The 18,552-nt window shown below is 37.6% G+C and overlaps 1 protein-coding gene across 18 annotated transcripts in view; it reads right to left on the reverse strand.

The window, feature by feature from the left end:
• Positions 1-18,552, reverse strand: part of SLC9B1 (solute carrier family 9 member B1) — a 75,227-nt gene that overhangs the window by 52,093 nt on the left and 4,582 nt on the right. For 12 of the 18 annotated variants that reach the window (XR_011482525.1, XM_070452215.1, XM_070452214.1 and 9 more), the window contains 2 exons: positions 1,362-1,428; positions 761-830 (listed from right to left, as the gene is read on the reverse strand). The exons of 1 other annotated variant lie outside the window; for it this stretch is intronic. Coding sequence is in view for 16 of the 17 variants with exons in the window: in XM_070452215.1 (XP_070308316.1) it covers positions 761-829 (69 nt within the window). In the remaining variant the exon portion in view is untranslated. Of the gene's footprint in view, positions 1-760; positions 831-1,361; positions 1,429-2,224; positions 5,327-5,386; positions 17,760-18,552 lie in introns of those variants that run through there. 5 more of the 18 variants (XM_070452211.1, XM_070452204.1, XM_070452207.1 and 2 more) reach the window with 4 other exon arrangements.

Below are 18,552 nucleotides of genomic sequence, written 5' to 3' on the forward strand. Positions count from 1 at the left end.
TGTAGAAATCTTTTTCTGGAAAGTCTGTCCAGTAGAACCATATTATTTTAAATTTTCTTATTTCAGAATTTATAATAAATTTACATAGATTAGAATGAAGTCTTTACAGATAAAAGTAATTAAAATCAATGGTGAGTATTTTAAATATTTTTAAAAAGGACTTTTTTGACTCTTAAAAACTGTAGAAACTCCTATTTTAATAGTAAGCAATTTATAATTCTAATTATGACCAATTATTATTTAGTAAAACAAGATCAACAAGAGTTGGTCTAATGACTTACTCTATATACTTGCAAATATGAAAACCTGGGTCTCTTCAAATGTACCGCAGAACATCTTAATTAATTTACATTTTTCTTTACCTCTTATACTCTAAACTTCTAAGTTTATTCTGGACATGGCAAGAAATAATAAGCCAAATTTCTATTATTCCTAAAATCTGCTTTAGTTCCCAAATAATCTACAGCCACCTCTTATCAGGTTTTCATCCCTCTTCTTAGGGTCTATTAAAAAGGGAGGTGGGAGGGGGGATTGGGATGGGGAATACATGTAAATTCATGGCTGATTCATGTCAATGTATGACAAAAACCACTACAATACTGTAAAGTAATTAGCCTCCAACTAATAAAAATGAAAAAAAAAGTTATTTTTAAATGACCACTTCTCATTTTTAAACCAAATATATGAAAAAACTTATTATCTTTAAAAATAAATTTTAATGTTAGGTTTTTATGTCATATGTTACAATTTAAGTCTTTACCTCAGTAATTGTAGATGACTGGACATTTTCATCCTCCAAGTGTTCATTTTGTGGTTCTTTAGTGTACATGCTAATATTTAAAAGTAATTTGAAAGAAAAAAGAAAAATATTATAAGTCCATTTGAAAACAAACACGGTTAAGTGGGATTAATTTGTTACCATAAAGTTTTATCACAGTCAAGTCAGATATCTGAATAATCTAAATAGCCCAAATAGTCACTTTAAAAATTATTAACCAAAGTCACGTGCAGGACTTTTAAAAATCACAACACAAAAATTTTAATACTTCTCAGTAGCTCATAATCCTGGGCCATATCTTAAAAGCATATATTAGAAAACTCAGTTCTTGATTTCATGCACTGAACTAGTATGTTTGAGGTAATTTCCATAATTGATTTACTCTACTCAGTCAACTTCTGCAAAAAGATTTAAACTTAAAACCTACATCTATCAGCATAATGTCTTTATACGTGGTCCATTAGAAAGGACTGTAGGTCCAACATTTAAGCAAAATAAAATAACCTTTATTTTGAATAAAAATGAACTAGGAAAAAAAATTATTTCTAGAAAAACCTTATTTTAAAATATCTGTTGTTTCTACCTTCTCTGTGATCTTTACTTCTTTGAGTTGATCTTTGCCTTAAAAATTTCTTTCAATTCTTGAGTTACTGTTGAGGACAAAATTAAAGATTTCAAGCTTTAATTTTAAGTACTTGATAAGAATGTGTTTCAAGTATCTATTTTCTTAAAGGCGAACAATTTTAATAATGAAAGTTTTTAATGAAATGGAACATTAACATTTGAGTAAACCATATACTGGGTGCTTATAGCAACCCTATGGACCATAGCCCACCAGGCTCCTCTGTCCATGGGATTCTCCAGGCGTGAATACTGGAGTGAGTTGCCATGTCCTCCTCCAGGGAATCTTCCTGACCAAGGGACTGAAACCTTGTTTCTTATGTCTTCTGTATTAGCAGGCAAGTTCCTTACCACTAGTGCCACCTGGGAAGCCCTGAATTTTAATAATGAAAGTTTTTAAAGAAATGGAACATGAACATCTGAGTAAGCCATATGCTGAGTGCTTACATATATTCTCACTTTAATAAAGCAAAATATTAGTGTTTAAAATCCTATAAGAGGTGAAGGGAGGCTTAAGAGGATGGGGATATACGTATAATTATGGCTGATTTATCTTGTTATACAGCAGAAACTAACACAATATTGTAAAGCAATTATTTTCCAATTAAAAAAAAAATCCTGTAAGGAGTCATAACTAAATTTATGACACTAAAACGGAAAATAACATTTATTTTTAAAAAATGGTGAAAAAATTAGATCTCTAAGTCCTTTTAAAGTTTTAGTTCAAGGAAATATCAAAATTATTAGACTGACTACTTGTCATTAGCTGTTAGACCAAAAGCTGAGTGTTAGTAAGCTCTGTGAACAAGAAATGTGGGTGATCACCTAAGCTGGATCAAGTTCTGAAGGGATAGGCTGAGAGTTCAGTTCAGTTCAGTTCAGTTGCTCAGTTGTGTCCAAATCTTTGCGACCTCATGGACTGCAGCACACCAGGCCTCCCTGCCCATCACCAACTCCCGGAGTTTACTCAAACTCATGTCCATCAAGTCGGTGATGCTATCCAACCATCTCATCCTCTGTTGTCCCCTTCTCCTCCTGCCCTCAATCTTTCCCAGCATCAGGGTCTTTTCAAATGACTCAGTTCTTCGCATCAGGTAGCCAAAGTATTGGAGTCTCAGCTTCAACATCAGTCCTTCCAATGAATATTCAGGACTGATTTGTAGGATGGACTGGTTGGATCTCCTTGCAGTCCAAGGGACCCTCAAGAGTCTTCTCCAACACCACAGTTCAGAACAATCACTTCTTCAGTGCTCAGCTTTCTTTACAGTCCAACTCTCACATCCATACATGACTATTGGAAAAACCATAGCCCTGACTAGACGGACCTTTGTTGGCAAAGTAATGTCTCTGCTTTTTAATATGCTGTCTAGGTTGGTCATAACTTTTCTTCCAAGGAGTAAGCGTCTTTTAATATCATGGCTGCAATCACCATCTGCAGTGATTTTGGAGCCCAAGAAAATAAAGTCAGCCACTGTTTCCACTGTTCCCCATCTATTTGCCATGAAGTGATGAGACCGATGCTATGATCTTAGTTTTCTGAATGTTGAGCTTTAAGCCAACTTTTTCACTCTCCTCTTTCACTTTCATCAAGAGGCTCTTGAGTTCTTCTTTGCTTTCTGTCATAAGGGTGGTGTCATCTGCATATCTGAGGTTATTGATATTTCTCATGGCAATCTTGATTCCAGCTTGTGCTTCATCCAACCCAGCATTTCTCATGATGTACTCTGCATATAAGTTAAATAAGCAGGGTGACAATATACAGCCTCGACGTACGCCTTATCCTATTTGGAACCAGTCTGTTGTTTCATGTCCAGTTCTGACTGTTGCTTCCTGACCTGCATACAGATATCTCAAGAGGCAGATCAGGTGGTCTGGTATTCCCATCTCTTGAAGAATTTTCAAGAGGATTAGCACCATTAAAATACTTGAGCTACAGTGCACATAAGTCATTAGGTCAGTGCACAAAGTTCACTCACTTAATAATTTCTGAATGTTACTCTTCTGGACTCTGAAAGTTAAAGCAGCAAAACAAAAAAGGAATATAGGTTTCTGTTCTCATGGAGCTTATATTCTATAGAGAGTAAGGGAAAAATAGTATTTTCAGACTGCAATTTAATACTGAAGAAAATATGTTACACTGATCAAGGGGACATTTCAACCATGACCTGAATGAGGTGACACTGTGAGTCATAACAAGGCAGATGGACTAGGAACACACAAATATAACATCAAGAATCACACAAGGATTCATCAAGAATCATATCAAGAGACCAGGTAGCATATTTTAAGATTTGCAACTATGTCATCATTAGGATTGCGCTTCCCAGATGGCACTGAGCTTACCTGGTGGCTCAGATGGTAAAGAATCTGCCTGCAAAGCAGGAGACCCGGGTTCAGTCCTTGATTCGGGAAGATACCCTGGAGAAGGGACTGGCTACCCACTCCAGTATTCTTGCCTGGAGAATTCCATGGACAGAGGAACCTGGTGGGCTACAGTCTATGGGGTCACAGAGAGTCAGACACAATTAAGTGACTAACATTTTTTCACTTTCCCAGGTGGCACCAGTGGTAAAGAATCTGCCTGCCAATTCAGGAGACATAAGAGACTTGGGTTTGATCGCTGGGTCAGGAAGATCCCCTGGAGAAGAAAACAGCAATCTACTCCAGTACGCTTGCCTGGAGAAACCCATGGACAAAGGAGCCTGGCAGGCTGCAGTCCATAGGGTTGCAAGGAGTTAGATACAACTGAAGTGACTTGGCACGCATGCACCCACATGATTAGGATAGCAGGACATGGTATCCAGGGGAGCAAACATTAGAACTTGAAAACCTAGATAAGAAGTCTGAATAATAAATGTACAGGTTAGGAGCTATAAGAGAAACTTGGTATTTTTCAAGCAATATTTGTGCCTGGCAATTACCCAATTATGTTTATGGTGAAAGTCACTCAGTCGTGTCCAACTCTTTGCAACCCCACGGACTATACAGTCCATGGAATTCTCCAGACCAGAATACTGGAGTGGGTAGACTTTCTCTTCTCCAGGAGATCTTCCCAACCCAGGGATCGAACCCAGGTCTCCCGCATTGCAGGTGGATTCTTTACCAGCTAAGCCACAAGGGAAGCCCAATTATTCAATACTCTTTACATGTTTATCAAAAGTAGAACTGATAGGTCATATGCATAGTAACTAGGAGCTGAGATAGAAGTTATTTATTTCCCTAGGCCTCAGTATCCTTATCTGTAAAATAATGGTATAATAACCGCTTAATTTATTGGTTATTGTGAGGATTAAAAGATAATAACAACTGACTCAAGGTGCACTGTGCTGAACACTTAACATGAATCATCTCATTCGATTCTCATAACTCTATGAATTATTTACTATTATTATCCTTATTTTACAGATGTTAAAACTGAGACCCAAGAAGGTTAAGTAATTTCCCCAAAGTCACACAGCTAGCAAGTGGCATAGCTGGAATTTGAACCAAATACTCTTGAGTATTATTCAAATCCTTGTTAACTTTGGTATCATCTGTCTCTTCCTTTTAGTTATTCTGGTGATACTGCATTGTGGATTTAAATTACATTTTCTTGATGACTAATATATTTCATATAGTTATTGGCCACTTAAATATCTTCCTTAGTAAAGTATCTATTTAACTCACTTAATCCACTTAAAAAATGAATTGGTTGACTTTTTCTAACTGATTTGTTGGGAGCTCTTTATGTAGTCTAGAATTGATCTTTTCTTTCTTTTTTTTTTTTCAGACATTTGCCTGGACTTTTATTTATTTATTTTTTTCCATTTATTTTTATTAGTTGGAGGCTAATTACTTTACATCATTGCAGTGGTTTTTGTCATACATTGAAATGAATCAGCCATGGATTTACATGTATTCCCCATCCCGGTCCCCCCTCCCACCTCCCTCTCCACCTGATCCCTCTGGGTCTTCCTAGAATGGATCTTTTCTTGAATATATAAATACCCATTTATATAGTCTCTGTGGCTTGCATTTTCATTCTGATGATGTCTTTGAATTAACAGAAGTTTTTATTTTAATTTAGTCCAATTTATTCTTTTCTTCCTTATGGCTAGAGCTTTGTTTTAGAAAACTTTGCCAACCCTGAAAGAAAACCCAGAAAGTTATTCTCTTTACATATTCTTCTAAAAGCATTAGTGTTGTGTCGCTCACATTTAGGTCTATAATCCATTTGGAATTGATTTTTTTGTATAGTGTGAGGAAGAGATAAAAGTTCATTTTCCCCCTTATGATATCAAATTGACTCAGCATGGCTCAGATGGTGAAGAATCTACCTGCAATGTGGAAGACCTGGGTTCCATCCCTGGGTTGGGAAGATCCCCTGGAGGAGGGCATGGAAATCACTCCAGTATTCTTGCCTGGAGAATCCCCATGGACCAAGAGGCCTGGCAGGATACAGTCCATGGGGTCACAAAGAATCAGATACAACTGAGCAATGACACACAGCATAGCACATTCATTTAAAATATCATCTTTACCCATTATAATGCAGGGTCACCTTTACTGTAAGTCAGATGACCACATATGTGTGAATTTATTTGGGGATTCTATTCTAGTCACTGGCCTAGTTTTCTATCCTTATGCAACACTACATTAGTCCATGTATAACAGATATTGAGAGAGTTGGACTGACTTTGCATTTGTGTATAAATTTTAGATTCAAATTGTCAAATCACAAATACACACATATGCATGTACACACACACATGCACACATATACAACCTGCTGGAATTCGGTCTGAAATTGCACTGGATCTACAGAGTAATTTGGGGAGAACTGATATTTTTTTTCCTTTGGTCACACTGTGAGGTTTGTGGGACCTTAATTCCCCAACCAGGGATTGATTCTGTGCTCTTAGCTGGGAAAGCACAGAGTCTTAACTGCTGGACCACCAGGAAATTCCCAGAATTGACATCTTAATAGTATTGAGTCTTCCAATCCTTGGACATTGTATATCCTTCCAGTTATTTAGATATTCTTTAATAACATTTTGCAGTTTTCTGTTCAGAGGTCTTGCACATCTTCCATTAGGCTTATTTCTAGGTAGGTTTATTTCTAGGCATTGAATGCTTTTTTCAATATTACCAAAATAGTATCATTTTAGAAATTCATTTGTTTTTACTAATATAATACAGGCCTTAAAATTCACTTTATTCTAATAATGTATAAACTTTTTTGGATTTTCTAACTATAAACTATGTTGTTGGCAAATAGAAATTTTACTTATGCATTTAATCTCTTTTTCTTTCTTTTCTTTCTTACAACCAATTGCACTGGTTGTAACCTGTCTTTATGTTGCCTCATATTCTTATTTACCTTGGTATTGCCTGTTTTCACGCTTTCCTTGTTTAACTATAGATTTGTTGGTAATAAAGCCTTACATTATTTATTTGTCTGAAATGTCTTAATTTCACCTTCACTTTTGAAGGGGATTCTCATTATATACAGAATTCTAGGCAAGAAGCTATTTTCTGTAAGCATTTAAAAAATGTTCCACTGTATGCTGGGTCCCATAATATCTACTGAGAATTAAACTATCACTCTTACTATGGTTCCTTTGAAGATAATATATTTTCCTTCCCTTTGGCTGACACTAATTAATCATAGTTACTAGAATTTTTTTATTTTAATAAAATATACATGATATAAAATTAACCACTTTAAAGGGATTAAGTACATTCACATGGGCTTCCCTGGTGGCTCAGTGGTATAGAAACCACCTACTAATGCAGGAAACGTGAGTTCAGTTCTTGGGTCAAAAAGAGCCCCTGGAGAAGGAAATGGCAACCCACTCCAGCATTCTTGCCTGGAGAATCCCATGGACAGAGGAACCTGGCAGGCTACAGTCCATGGGTCACAGACGAGTTGGATACAACTTAGTGACTGAAGAATAACAACAAAATACATTCACGTTGTTAAACAAACATCACCACTGTCCATCTCCAGAACTTTTTCATCATCCTAAACCAAAATTCTGCATCCATCAAACAATAAATGCCTATTCTTCCCTCTCCAAACCCCTCGGTAATCACCATTCTACTTTCTGTCTCTTAAGGATTTGACTCCCTAGGTACTTCATATAAATATAATCATAAAAATTTGTCCTTTTGCATCTGATTTGGTAAAATCTCTTAAAAATTCATCCATGTTGTAACAACTTATCAGAATTTCCTTCCTTTTTAATCTGAATAATATTCCAATTGTATATATACCACATTGTGTTTATCCCTTCATTTGTTGATGGACATTTGGGCTGTTTTCACCTTTGGGGCTATTGTGAATCCTGCTGTGGTAACAAGGATGTACAAATAACTGCTCAAGTCTCTGCTTTCAGTTCTTTTGGGTACATACGAAGGAGAACTGATGGATCACATGGTTATTCTATGCTTAATTTTTTGAGAAACTGCTATATTGTTTTCCACAGTGACTATACCATTTTATACTTACATTAGTGAAACACAAGGGTTCCAATTTCTCCACACACTTGTTAATACCTGTTATTTTATTAATAGCCACCATAATGAATATGAAGTGGTATCTCACTGTGGTTTTGATTTGCATTTCCCTAATGATTTAACTTATATGTAGAGTACATCATGAGAAACGCTGGGCTGGAAGAACCACAAGCTGGAATCAAGATTGCCATGAGAAATATCAATAACCTCAGATATGCAGATGACACCACCCTTATGGCAGAAAGTGAAGAGGAACTAAAAAGCCTCTTGATGAAAGTGAAAAAGGAGAGTGAAAAAGTTGCCTTAAAGCTTAACATTCAGAAAACTAAGATCATGGTATCTGGTCCCATCACCTCATGGGAAATAGATGGGGAAACAGTGGAAACAGTGTCAGACTTTATTTTTTTGGGCTCCAAAATCACTGCAGATGGTGACTGCAGCCATGAAGTTAAAAGACGCTTACTCCTTGGAAGGAAAGTTATGACCAACCTAGCTAGCATATTAAAAAGCAGAGACATTACTTTGCCAACAAAGGTCCGTCTGGTCAAGGCTATGGTTTTTCCAGTGGTCATGTATGGATGTGAGAGTTGGACTGTGAAGAAAGCTGAGCACCGAAAAATTGATGCTTTTGAACTGTGGTGTTGGAGAAGACTCTTGAGAGTCCCTTGGACTGCAAGGAGATCCAACCAGTCCATCCTAAAGATCAGTCCTGGGAGGACTGATGGTGAAGCTGAAACTCCAATACTTTGGCCACCTCATGCGAAGAGTTGACTCATTGGAAAAGACTCTGATGCTGGGAAGGATTGGGGGTGGGAGAAGGGGATGACAGAGGATGAGATGGCTGGATGGTGTCACCGATTCGATGGACATGAGTTTGAGTAAACTCCAGGAGTTTGTGATGGACAGGGAGGCCTGGCATGCTGCAATTCATGAGGTCGCAAAGAGTCGGACACGACTGAGCAACTGAACTGAACTGAACTGACTGAATGATTTTGATGTTGAGAATCTTTTCACTGTCTATTCAAATATCTCCTTTGAAGAAATATGTATTCAAGTCCTTTGCCCATTTTAAAACTATTTTGTTGTTGTTGAATTACAGGGTTCTTTAAATGTTATGGATGTTAATCACTTATCTGATATCTGGCTTGCAAATATCAATATTTTTTTTCATTCTATGGGTTGTCTTTTAAACTGTTGATAGTGTCCTTCCACGTGTAAACGTTTTTAATTTTGATGTTGTCTGATTCGTCTTTTTTTCTTTTTGCCTGTACTTTGGGTGTAATATTCAAGAAATCATTGCCAAATCCAAATTCATGAAGCTTTCCTCCTATTTTTTCTTCCAAGAGTTTTATAGTTTTAGTTCTTAGAATCATAGTCATTTTAACATATCTGTCTCCTAACCCAAAAATCTGGGCCATTTAAAAATCTGTTTCTATTGTCAATTTTCTGTCTTGGTTTGTGGTCATATAGTGTTGTCTAGTAGCTGGCATGGCTAATCATTTTTATTGAAGCCTTGACACTGTGTATAAGAAATGATACAGTGTCTAAACGATACCTTCCTCCAGAGGGAATGTATGGAGTGGGGGAGCGCTGGTCACTTTAAGCAAGTCAGGGACTGAGCTCAGTAGTGGTAGCTTCGTGACACTCAGTTCTACTTCTGTTCTAGTTCCTAGGGAATAGTTCTCTAGGTATTTTGCCTGAGATGATGCTCCCAACAAATTATGATATTGCACTTATTTTTCCTAGATCTGAGATACATTACTATTTTCCCTTGGTTCACCCCTATTGTCTATGCCTTCCTGTCCTGGAATAACTGAATTAACTTTTCCAGGGTCACACAGCTATGGAGCTGGGGCTAAAACCAGGCAGCTTGGTTCCCAAGTTCACACTCTTAAAACTAAAGTGCTTATAATACATCAGACACTGCCAGATATAGACTAAAGCTCTCACAGGCTTTAGATGCTCCCATTTATAAAATGGCCATTGTAACTTAAATCTGTTTTTAAAAAGAAAGAGAAAAAAATCTATCAAATATCTAACTTTATGGCTTTCCTATTTTAGAAAAGGAAGTATTAAAAATAAGGACCTTATGGGGCTTCCCTGGTGCTCCAGTGGTTAAGAATCTGCCTGCCAACACAAGAGGACATGGGTTCAGTCCCTAGTCCAGGAAGATTTCACATGCCATGGAGCAACTAAATCTGTGTGGCACAACTACTGAAGCTCGGGCACCTAGAGTCTGTGCTCAGCAACAAGTGAAGCAACTGCAGTGAGAAACCTGAAAACCACAATGAAGAGTAGCCCACACTCACTGCAACTCGAGAAAGCCCATGAGCAGTAACAAAGCGCATTGAGATATCAACATACGAAATCAGGGTGGACACAAACATATAGTTCGTGGCAATAACCCACAGGATTCTGCACAATGTAGTCCCTGGGTCCCCCTCAAGCCTAACTTCATACCATCCCATGTTCATTTTTTCACTCCTCGCCACTGTGATGTTTCTACAGTTCTGAGAAATTGCTAGATTCCTTCTGCAGAGCCTTGTGTGTGTGCGCTTAGTCACTCAGGAGTGTCCAACTCTGTGTGACCCCTTGGACTGTAGCCCGCCAGGCACCTTTGTCCATGGGGATTCTCTAGGCAAGAATACTGGAGTGGATTGCCATGCCCTCCTCCAGGGGATCTTCCCGACCCAGGGATCGAACCCAGGTCTCCCACATTGCAGGCAGATTCCTTACCATCTGAGCCACCAGGGAAGCCCAATATACTTGCTTTCCCCTCCAACTGAAACACTCTGCACTACAAATTTCTCTTCATCTGGTTAACTCCCTTTTTACCCTTCTGATCAAGGACCATATCCTCAGAGAAATATTTATGACACCACCTCTAACCCTAGGTTAAGTAAGGTAAAGTATTTTGTGTTCTTAAAGAACTTTGATCATTTTTTTTTTCATAGTATTACCTCAGTTTGTAATCATGTATTCATTAGAGTGACTGTTTCATGTATTTTTCTCATTAGGCTATAGACTCTGTAATAGTGTCCTATAGGTCCTTGAAACTCTGTTCATTTTATTTTTCAATCTTTTTTTCATTTTCTTCTTCAGATTGAACAATTTCTATTTATCTGTCAAATTCACTGATTCTTTCCTAGTTCATTTCCATTCTGCTATTGAGACCATTCAGTGAATGTTTTATTTCAGATACTGTATTTGTTAGTTAAAAAAACTTTACTTCTTTTTTAACTATTTTTATTTTTCTGCTGTTAGTGTCTTTCCATTTATTGTGACTATGCTTATCTTTACCACATGAAACACAGCTGCTTCACCCTTTTATCTGGTAATTCCAACATCTGTGTCATTTTGTGTTGGCATCTGTTGATTTTTTTTATCATGTTCTGGCTCTTTACACATCAAGTACTCCTGGAATATATCCTGGACATTTTGTTGCACAGATTTTGGCTCCTACTAAAATCCTCTGAGGGATAATTTACTTTTTGTTTTAGCAGGCAATCAACTTCAGTTGGTACAGATAATAAGCTCTCTCTCACTTTCTGTATGCACGTCCCAATTTCAGTTGTTTACAAAGCCTTTGCTATCCTCTCATTAGTTCGCCCCATGAAGCCACTCAGGGGTTGGGCATTCAGTCACTGCGATGTGGGCAGTGGTTTTTTTTGATGTTTTAAAAATTCTTACGTCAGTTTTTAAAGCCACTGCTACGCTGCTTTGGGCCTATCTCATCCATGCACAGCTGGAGGTGACACAAGACATTTGATTGGGTTCAAACACAGAATTAAGGAGCCCCATTCTCCAGCTTTCTCCTCTCCTGAATCCATACCTCCTCCCAATCCTATTTCTCTCAAGGTCTCTTCCCCTGGTTTCTCTAGTCAGAAGCTGATGCTTTTCTCTGAGTTTTAGCTGTCCATAATTCCATAAATAGTGCCTGCCTTTGGGGAAAAGCCGAAAAACGAAAACAACTGCAATAACAATGATTCCTCACACTCACTTTGGACTGCAGGGTCCATTTCCCAGATCTTCAGGCAATAAAAGTAGGTTTTCTATTATAGTTTTTGGCCTCCAGTGTGGGCCTTAAATAGCTGAACGACTGAGGCCTACCTTCAGGTTAAAGCCACAAGAGCAAGAGAAATTGACCTTCATAGTTTTGACTCTCCTTCCCAATCTACCTGCTTTTATTTACTTTTCTGAGTCCTCAGGTAGTTGCTCTTTGCATTTCGTTCAGAGTTTTGGATCATGAGCAGTGAAAAAGAGGTTGTAGTGGACTTACTCCATCTTGAATGGAACTGGAAGCCTCCGTAATTCAGGGCAGTAAGGACCATATGGGGTTTTGTAACCTTGATCTGTACAATACTTGATAAATGGAAGGCACTCAATAAATATTTGCAGAATGAACTGAGAATAAAAATATACCAGATACTGAAAATGACAACAAAAACATTCTGCATGGTTAACAGGAAGGACATCTTTGAAAGAAAAGTAAGAGATTCTAACATCAAGCATAAGCATTTCAAATACATTAAGAAAAAATAAAATAAATTATAAAATGAATAAGATCCTTAAAGACTATGCTACTGTAAAGATAGATAAGAAGTTAACAGGACAACTTAGACAAAGATTCTGCTCCTACAGAACAAAAACTTAAAAGATTGGAGCTTTTGAAGAACTAAAACTCTGCCTAGGATAGATTTTTGGCATAACTTTAATGGGGGCAAGTTGAAGGGGAAAAACAAAGTATGTGAGGAATGTAGGGATCAGAAGCTGATGGGCATAACACATGGGCCTTAGCTCTCACCCTAGTTTCCCTTCCCCCCTTTTTAATATTGTGCCTGTCTGCTTTCTTCTTTGCTCTAGATAGCTCCTTATCTCTATTTTCCTTTGGACTTCTCACTTTCCCTGGACACATCTTTTTTTCTGAAATTTTAAAAAATGCCTATTTTCTTAAGATGAATTTTGTAATTTAAAATGCAGATAAACGAATGAATTTTATCTTTCTCTTAACAGTTAGTTTCTTGGGGAGTTAATTTCTTGATAGAAAAACTCCTGTTAACAGTTCTGTGCACCTATCTGAAATAAACTTGATATAAGCAAAAGCCTTGTTGTGTAATTCAGAAGTAACTGTGGTAATCCAAGTGTCTGATGGCTACAGTCAACGTCTTCTGTTAGGAGTGAAACCAGGTGGGACCCTGCCAGGCCTTTCCAGGCAAAACCACCCAGCATCATGTCCTCTACTCCTTGACTGCAAAAAAGCTTTAGCCTCCTAAACCCTCAGCAAGTTCCAAAGAGCATACTTAATCACAGCAGTGAGAAAATACAGAAACAGAGGAAAACAGTCAAGCAAGATAAAGTAATAATAGTTGAGCCATAAAACAAAGTAAAAGACCCTTAGTTCTTCCTCAAAGGCTACAGATAATATTCTGAGTCATATCCTTGAGGTGTTTTGCAGATACGAAACCCACTCCAGGATTAGAGAAATGGCAACCCACTCCAGAATTCTTGCCTGGGAAATCCCATGGACAGAGGAGCTTGGCGGGCTACTGTCCATGAGGTTGCAAAGATTCGGACATGACTTAGCAACTAAACCACCAGCATCAAACCCACTACCAGGTAAAGAACTTAATGGCATGCTGCCCACAAGTTCACAGACCCAGACTGACTAGAACAAGATTGATGATGCTGACTCCCAAAAAACCACCCTGTTACCTCATCACCAACCAATCAGAAGGATGTACATAAGCTGACTATGTACCATTGACCATTACCTCACCCTTCCCTGAAAGCCATCAAAGGATTTGGGTTTCTTGAGCATTAGATGCCTGTCCTCCTTGCTTGGTGCCTTGCAATAAACTGCACTTTCTTTCACCACAACGCTGTGTCAGTAGATTGGCTTTACTACATATCATGTGAACAGATCCAAGCTTGGTTTGATGACAGGAGTACTCTCATTGAATATCTAGAATAGGAGTGCTCTCACTGTGTATCTGGATAGTTGGCATAACGCAAGGAATTAGGGATTTGAAATCAGAAATATGCTACTTGTATGACCTACAATCTTCTGCCATCTTTTAATGGGTACAGTACTATATACTTTTCTTACTTTGTGCTCACAGCTAGAGAAAGCAGTATCAAATTTGGGAACAATCATCCAAATTTAGGATAAAGAATCTGCCTACAATGCAGGAGACACAGGTTCAATCCCTGGGTTGGGCATATCCCCTGGAGAAGTAAACGGCAACCCACTTCAGTATTCTTGCCTGGGAAATCCCATGGGCAGAGCAGCCTGGTTGGCTATGGTCCATGGGGTCACAGAGTCGGACACGACTGAGCAACTAAACCATCCAAATTTAAGTTTACTGGACATCATGCTTTTTGTAAACTAAAAGATGACTTCGTTGTAATTTTATTCCAGTATGTTATATTTCTAATCACCTCAGTATTCAAAAAAAATTATGCTCTATTTATTGAAGGTTTAAAATCCCTTTTGGAATGAGGTACAGTATAAATACATACATACTATATATCTTGCTACTGGGGGATAAAATGAGATGTTTTTACAGCTCATAGCAAAAGTATGGTTATTCAATTGATAATTTTTATTAGAAGTATACAGTAGCATATTACTAAGCTTTGCTTTTAAAGTTGTGGAAAATTTTGATTGATTTAGAAGTTCTGTTTTCACCTGTTTTTATTACAATGTCTCTTTGATTGTACATATAAATAATGGACACAGCTTATACTATAAAAGCTTGTACTATAAAAAGAGCTGGGCAATCTAAGTTCTCTGATTTTACTCTGCTATGGAGTAAATCTATTTTATTTACTTTAATCTGTTAATATAGAGAAAATTTCCTGACTCTTCACCTTCCTGTACTTCAATTCCAAACCTATTTGTATTTGGGGTAGGGTATTTGTATTTGGGGTAGGGTGGAAGGATGTTAGATAATCTAATGCCTTTATCAGTTTTAAGTCTATGCTTCTATTCCCTTGGGTTTCCCTGATGACTCAGAGAGTAAAGCATCTGCCTGCAATGCAGGAGACCTGGGTTCGATCCCTGGGCTGGGAAGATCCCCTGGAGAAGGAGATGGAACCCACTCCAGTATTCTTGCCTGGAGAATCCCATGGATGAAGGAGCCTGGTAGGCTACAGTCCACTGGGTCGCAAAGAGTCAGACATAACTGAGCGACTTCACTTTCACTTTTCTTTTACTTTCTATTCCCTTATGGACCTACTGCAAAACAAACATCGTGAGAGAATATCAATACATGCTGCTTGGGAAATTCACGTCTTATATAAACATCATGTGTGTGTACACACACACACACACACACATTAGTCTTCTGTCACTTAAGAGAAACAACTTCTTGTCTTTCTCTTGGTGTGTGTTCCTGTAGTGTATAATGTACTTTGGGTTTATTCTTTTGGAGCAATGTTGAACAATAGTGACATCTAGTGACTATACATATTATTTAGCAAAAGTTTATGGCCAATTGAGTCTCCTGCATTGCATGCAGATTCTTTACCATCTGAGCCACCAGGGAAGACCCTTCTAAATGTGGGTGATTCATTTTGTTACTTAGCTAAACACCTGAAACCACTCCTCATCTCTTGTCCCTACAGATTTAGGAAACATCAATTAAATTTGACAGGCACATTAATTGGACACAAAACATTTGAAGAAAATTTCTTCAAAGAGTCATAATGTGAGAGTTAAACATTAACTATTTTAAGGGAGATTTGAACTTTTCCCCTTCCTTTGAGAATGGCAGGATGACAGTTGAGTTCAGATGTGCTTCAGTGTGTAGCCCATGCCCTTAGCTACTAAACATTACTGACACATATATTTGTTAAATGAACATTAGATAAAGTATATATGTCAATGTCTGGGTTTGTATGTATGCCTTTAGAATCTCTGGAACTACTGCTGCCTTTCAGACAGAAATCTCTTTGAGTTTACATCGAGATCATCAAGTGAAAACAAGTAACAGTATAATTCTTTCTGAACAAATGAATTTAAAAGTTATATTTATTGAGACTACCTTTTATAAAGAGCAATCAATCTAGATCAGTTGGTTTTCTTTAACATAATGACTAGCTAGCATTACTGTTTAATAAGGACAATACAAATCTGGACACTACTACTCCAATTCAAATGGACTCTGCCACTATTAAAATTTCTATGGTATTTAGTTCTCACTAATCAGATATTATCTTGAATTTTTATTCTTTTAAGGTGTCTAGATCTTGTCTCCACAATAAAATGGCAAGGTATTCCAGAATTCAGAGTATGTTTTATATTCTTGTCTTTTTCTTAGTACCAAACACGATGGTTTTTCTCACCTATAGAATAAAGTTACTAACAACTTACTCAGAATCCAAGGTTTTTCACAACACGGCATCAAACCATCTTGTCTGTTTTTTCTGTAGCTATTTTGACCCTACACATAAGGCAAACTGCTAACTGCTCTTCTATGCATTGTTTACTTTTATTTGCTTGGAATACCTTCCTATTGCATCTCTTTTTTGCAAATTATATCTGCTGCTTAAGGGTTATTCCAAGAAAAGCTTCCTGAAGGTACATCCAATGCTGGAAGTCATCTACTCTTTTGAACTCTCACATCATTTGGTCACTTCTTTACCTTCCCCCTGTCTCTCTAGTTGTTTATCCTTGGGCTTCTTTCCAACCTTCTTTTCCTCTATCTATCCCTTAAATGTGGAAGTTCCTTTTGATTCTGCCTTATCACTCTATTTTTTAAGAAATTTACTTTACTCCCAATGGCTCCAATTATGACCAGTAAGCTGATGAGTCTGGTCTAGAGAAGCCCCCCTAAGATTCTATCTGGTATATTTACCGAAATATTGAATATCTCTACTTGATCACCTTTATAAGTATTTTAAGCTCAGTCTATGCACAACTGAACCCAAGACCATTCCCCAAATCTATTCCTTCTTCAGAAAATTTACTATCTCAGAGTAAAGCTACCATCTACCTAGTTGCTCAAGTGAGGAACTGAGGAGTCATTCCTTCTCCCCACTTCTTTTCTGCCAACATTCAGTTGGCAGAACACAAGCTCCTAAATATTTAACAAATTTTTCCACTTTTCTCCATGTAAATTGCCACTACCACAGTCCAGGCCATAAGCACCTTTCTCCCTAAACACCGTCATGGCCTTTCCAATTGTTTTCCCCATTTTTCTAGCCTTGGTCCTCCCTACTGTAATTTTCATAATGCAGAGTAATCTTCTAAAATGTAGAATGACCTGCTTAATATTCTTGAATAGCTTCCCATAGAAGAAAAACATCCAGACTCCTCAAACTCAGCTTACAGAGCCCTCTGTTATAACAGCTAACTTTGTCCTTGTATATCTCCTTATTCTTCACTTGGCATTCTAAACTTCAACTGTACTAAACTGTAGTTCTTCAAAGTGGTCATGCTTTACATCTTCAAGACTTTATCAATTTTATATGTTGCCTTCTCACTCCACACCCTGGCTTTTGGCCCAGCTAATTCTACATGGTTTAAGAAGTTTTTCTTGTAGAAGCTCCCTTTGGTCTGCATTCTTATGGCAGGATCCACCCCAGTATGATAACTGCATGTTTGATTACCATCAATTTTTCACTTAATAAACATTGAGAGTACACTAAGTAACTGGTACTGTATTCTTCCTTATATAGAATTTGGTCAGTATAGGGTATTGTGGCAGAGAAGGAAATGGCAACCCACTCCAGTATTCTTGCCTGAAGAATTCCGTGGGCAGAGGAGCCTGGTGGGCTGCTATCTATGGGGTCGCACAGAGTCGGACACGACTGAAGTGACTTAGCAGCAGCAGCAGCAGCAGCACCAGGGTATTGTGGAAGCACATACGATATATGGTGGTGGTGGTTTAGTTGCTAAGTTGTGTCTGACTCTTGCGACCCCATGGGCTATAGCATGCCAGGCTCCTCTGTCTATGGGATTCTCCAGGCAAGACAACTGGAGTGGGTTGCCATTTCCTTCTCCACGTTTGATACATGGGATCCAAGAAATGCTTCTCAGATTAAAAGGTACAAACTACTATATATAAAACAAATGAGCTACAGTGATATATTGTACAGCACAGGGAATATAGCCAATATATTATAATAGTTAAAAATGGAGTATAACTTTTAAAAATTGTGAATCCTATGTTGTACACCTGAAGCTTATATAATATCGTGTATCAGCTATACCTCTCTAAAATAAAAGTCAGATAACAAGTGTTGACAATGATTTGGAGAAATAGGATCCTCCTCTACTGCTGGTGATAATGTTAAATGATACAGCCACTTTGGAAAACAATCTGGCAGTTCCTGAAATGATTTAACATAGTTACCAGATGACCTAGCAATTTTACTCTTAGGTATATTCTCAAGAATACATATGTCCACACAGAAACCTATAAACAAATATTTATAGCAGCATTACTAATAACAGCCAAAAGGCAGATCAACCCAAATATTCATCAGCAGATGAATGGATAAGCTAAATGCGGTATACCTACACAATGGAATATTATCCAGCCATTAAAAATACATGTTATGATAAACCTTGAAAACATAATACTAAATGAAAAAAGCCAATCACAAAAGATTACATATTATCCATTTATGTGAAAGTATATAACAGGGAA

Source organism: Odocoileus virginianus, chromosome 21, assembly GCF_023699985.2.
Source record: "Odocoileus virginianus isolate 20LAN1187 ecotype Illinois chromosome 21, Ovbor_1.2, whole genome shotgun sequence".
Lineage (NCBI taxonomy): Eukaryota > Metazoa > Chordata > Mammalia > Artiodactyla > Cervidae > Odocoileus > Odocoileus virginianus.